The 3,408-nt window shown below is 44.1% G+C and overlaps 1 protein-coding gene across 1 annotated transcript in view; it reads left to right on the plus strand.

The window, feature by feature from the left end:
* The window catches only part of LOC108229394 (sodium/potassium/calcium exchanger 3), an 18,919-nt gene that overhangs the window by 1,816 nt on the left and 13,695 nt on the right, over positions 1-3,408 (plus strand). Inside the window, exon 2 of the mRNA XM_037974644.1 lies at positions 1,541-1,664. Coding sequence (XP_037830572.1) covers positions 1,541-1,664 — 124 coding nt within the window. The remainder of the gene's footprint in view (positions 1-1,540; positions 1,665-3,408) is intronic.

The following is a 3,408-nucleotide window of genomic DNA, read 5'->3' on the forward strand; positions in this document are numbered from 1 at the left end:
GTGTTTCTCCTGCAGCATCAGAGGAGCCTCCAGCTGCTCAGGTGTGTTTTACCTGCAGAGCAGAGGAACGGTGACACAGTTAGTCTCCTTTTCTCTTAGAGGGTCTTCATCAAAGGCAGCAAGATGAAACCAGCGAAGCTTCCTGCTCCACACACAGAAAACAAACAAACTAAACTGTACCTCTGACCTCTGACCTCTGAGAGCAGAACATCAACTGATGGAACTTTCCAACAGTTTCACAAACAAACTCTTCTTATTTCTACAAGTTCTTCTCCACCTCCTCCATCCAGACTTCAGTGTTTCTGATGGGTTCCTCTCAGAGGTCAGAGGTCAGAGGTCACACACCCAAACTCTCATTGACTTCCAAACAGGAAGTGAAGGCTCTCCATAGAACCCTGTAGAACCATCAGAACCTTCTGCTGCTCACGGGTCAAGAAGTTCTGACTGTTTGTCTGAGGCTTACTTTTTACTCTGCAGCATCTTAGATGAGGTTTCTCCCTTCCTGTGGACGCTCTTCATCGCTCCGTGTTCTCCTGAACATCAGCTGATTGTTTCTGATGAAGATGTTAAGCCTTGCTCCCAGGAGGCAGAACCCTCACCTCCTCCTCCTCTTCATCACTCTGAGTGTGAGCTGGGGAGGAAGAGGGGCTGCTGTTTGGAGGATGGGTTCAGGCGGTTCCTGAGGAGAAGTTTCTTCTCAGAGCAGGAAGAGCAGCTTCCTGAGCCCAAATCTGATGAAGAAGAGCAGAACCCAAAGATCTTCTTATGAATCCAGATTTCTTCCCAGCGGAACAGGAAACTTATTAAACGCTCGGCAACGATTCTGGATGCTGTTCACATCTGTTCACAGCTGGCTTCTTCTCTGCCTGATAGAGCTTTAAACAGCATCTGTGAACTGTGGAAGTGTTCCTGAACAGAACAGAACCAGAACCAGCCTTGACCTTTGACCTCAGAGGTTTCTACAGACTGATTCTATGCTCTGGAGATGATGGAGATTCAGAGTCTTTGATTCAGGAACTTTATTATGAAAGTGTTCCTCTGTTGTCAGACACTTCCTGTCAGCTGGTGAACCTCTGACTGACCTGCTGAGGATTAACTGAATCAGTTAGAAATGTTCCTCCAGATGTTTCTGACTCTTACAGCCTTTTGTTGCTTCTTACAGACGTGTTGCTGCCATGAACTTTAAAATTATTTAACTTTTTTCTAAAAATGGTACAATTTTTGTTTCAACATTTGATAAGTTTACTGTGTTCCGTTGTGAATAAATATGGCTTCATGAGATCTGCAAATTCTGTCATTACATCCCAACTTATTCAGAACTTGGGTTGTATAAAATAAAATAATCAAAGTTTTTGTTTTCTGGGAAAAGACAGACGTAGCAGCAGAGGGAGCTCCACGCCCCGCTCTTGTTTTGGAAAACCCTGAGATTCCCCTCGGCTGTAGGAACTCTGCAGGGTGGAACTCTGTGGAGAACCATGTTTTTATTCTATGGGTGGAGAAGTTATTTAAACAAGGTCTTTCTTTGACAAACACCTTCCAGGTTCTGACGGGTCGATGGCGGCTCATGAGCGGCGAGTTGGACGGAGGCTGCTGCAGGAAATGGACAACAGCAGCCTGGAGGAAGAGGAGGTGGAGGAAGAGTCTAAAAACTGCACCGCTCCAGGTAAGATGGGCTGTTAGAACCAGGACAGAAGGAGGCAGACGTTCTCCTCGGCCTGCAGGGTGTGTCCCTGACGTGGAAGAGGTCATGTGATCATGTGGTCATGTGATCTCTGACAGCGTTCTGCCTGATCCACCATCAGGTCTCACTCTCACCTCCTCTCCGGCTTTCAGCAGATCTCTTCTCTTTGTTTTCCTAGTTTCCATGGTAACATTTATCTCATCATCAGTTTGACAGGAAGTTCAAAGAAAATGAAAGTTTCCTCTTCAGATAAAGCGGTGTCGTGTGGCAGGAGATGAGCAGCCAGATGTTTCAGGTGATGAGGATGATGATGATGAAGTTTGTTGAATTAATTAAGCTGCCAATCCAAGCAGCCTCGTTATTCTTTCAGTTCCAGCTCAAGATTTGATTTGTAGCTCCTAAAAAAATCCAAACAACAAATAAATCAAAACGTCTGACTTGATGAGGAAAAGTTCTGAGTTTCAACAGCAGAGGAGGATTTAAAAACTTTTATCTTCAATTTAAAATTACAAAATACAAAAGTCACATTCTGCTGTTTCTGTTTCATTCAGTCTGAAAGTCAACAGAGTTCATGGGTCTGAAAAGTTTCAAAATAAAACAGAATCAGACTAAAAAGTTTCAAAATAAAACAGCATCAGACTAAAATGTTTCAAAATAAAACAGCGTCAGACTAAAAAGAGGAACAGGAACCTGGACTTTCACAATATAGCTCAGAGATACTCTTCAAAATAAAAGTCTGGTTCTGTCACAGCTTTGATCATCACAGTGAAGTCCTGAATTCCTGCTGTTCTCCTGCTCATTATTCAAAATGGCTGCCAGGCGTCTCCTTCCTCACCCTGCCAAGGTTGCTGCGGCCATCTTTACCTGGATCTGGGCTCAGAGGTGGATCTGGCCCCGCCTCCTGCTGATTCTGCCTCTCGCTGCTAAATTTAAAGCAGGTCGACCCGACGGCTGAAGGACAGCGGGTCGTTCTTCTGAAAGGTTCAGTGATAGTTGTTGGCAGTTATAGTTTCATCTTTTATTTGATGTCTGAGAGGAAAGAGAAGCAGGAAGGAGGTTTTTATCTTGGATTTATAACTTTATATTTTATTTTTATTTTTATTTTTATTTATAACTTCTCCGATGTGGACCGTCCTCCGTGAGACGTCTCGGTCCCATCACACTCCTCACATCTTCATCATGGAGGAGAAGCCCCTGTCACAGGATGTGGTTTTAGCAGAGCTGCCTTCATGCATTAGGAGCGTAATGCACCACAGATGCATTATGGGAAGTGTCTGATATCTAACCACTGCACCACTGTGCCATTACCAGAACCAGGGAATCTAATTTAAATCTTCAATCAGTCAGTTATTGGAGTTCAGTTCTTCAATCTGTTTCATTTATAAACTCAGTTCAGTCAAATCTTTTCAGTTTCAGACAGTTTGTAACGTTTATTGTTTATTTATTTTGTTTATTATTTATTGTTTTGGTGAATAAATATGAAACTCAGCTTTAAAATAGAAAAAAAGATGCAGGTATGACCGTCCCAACATTTGAACGTTTCACCTTAAACCTGCAGTTTCCTGTCGTCTCAAAACTTAAACATCCATCCATCCATCCATCCATTCTCTTCCGCTTATCCGGGGTCGGGTCGCGGGGGCAGCAGCCTAAGCAGGGAGACCCAGACTTCCCTCTCCCCAGCCACTTGGGCCAGCTCCTCCGGGGGAATCCCAAGGCGTTCCCAGTCC

The sequence above is a fragment of the Kryptolebias marmoratus genome, linkage group LG3 (genome assembly GCF_001649575.2).
Source record: "Kryptolebias marmoratus isolate JLee-2015 linkage group LG3, ASM164957v2, whole genome shotgun sequence".
Lineage (NCBI taxonomy): Eukaryota > Metazoa > Chordata > Actinopteri > Cyprinodontiformes > Rivulidae > Kryptolebias > Kryptolebias marmoratus.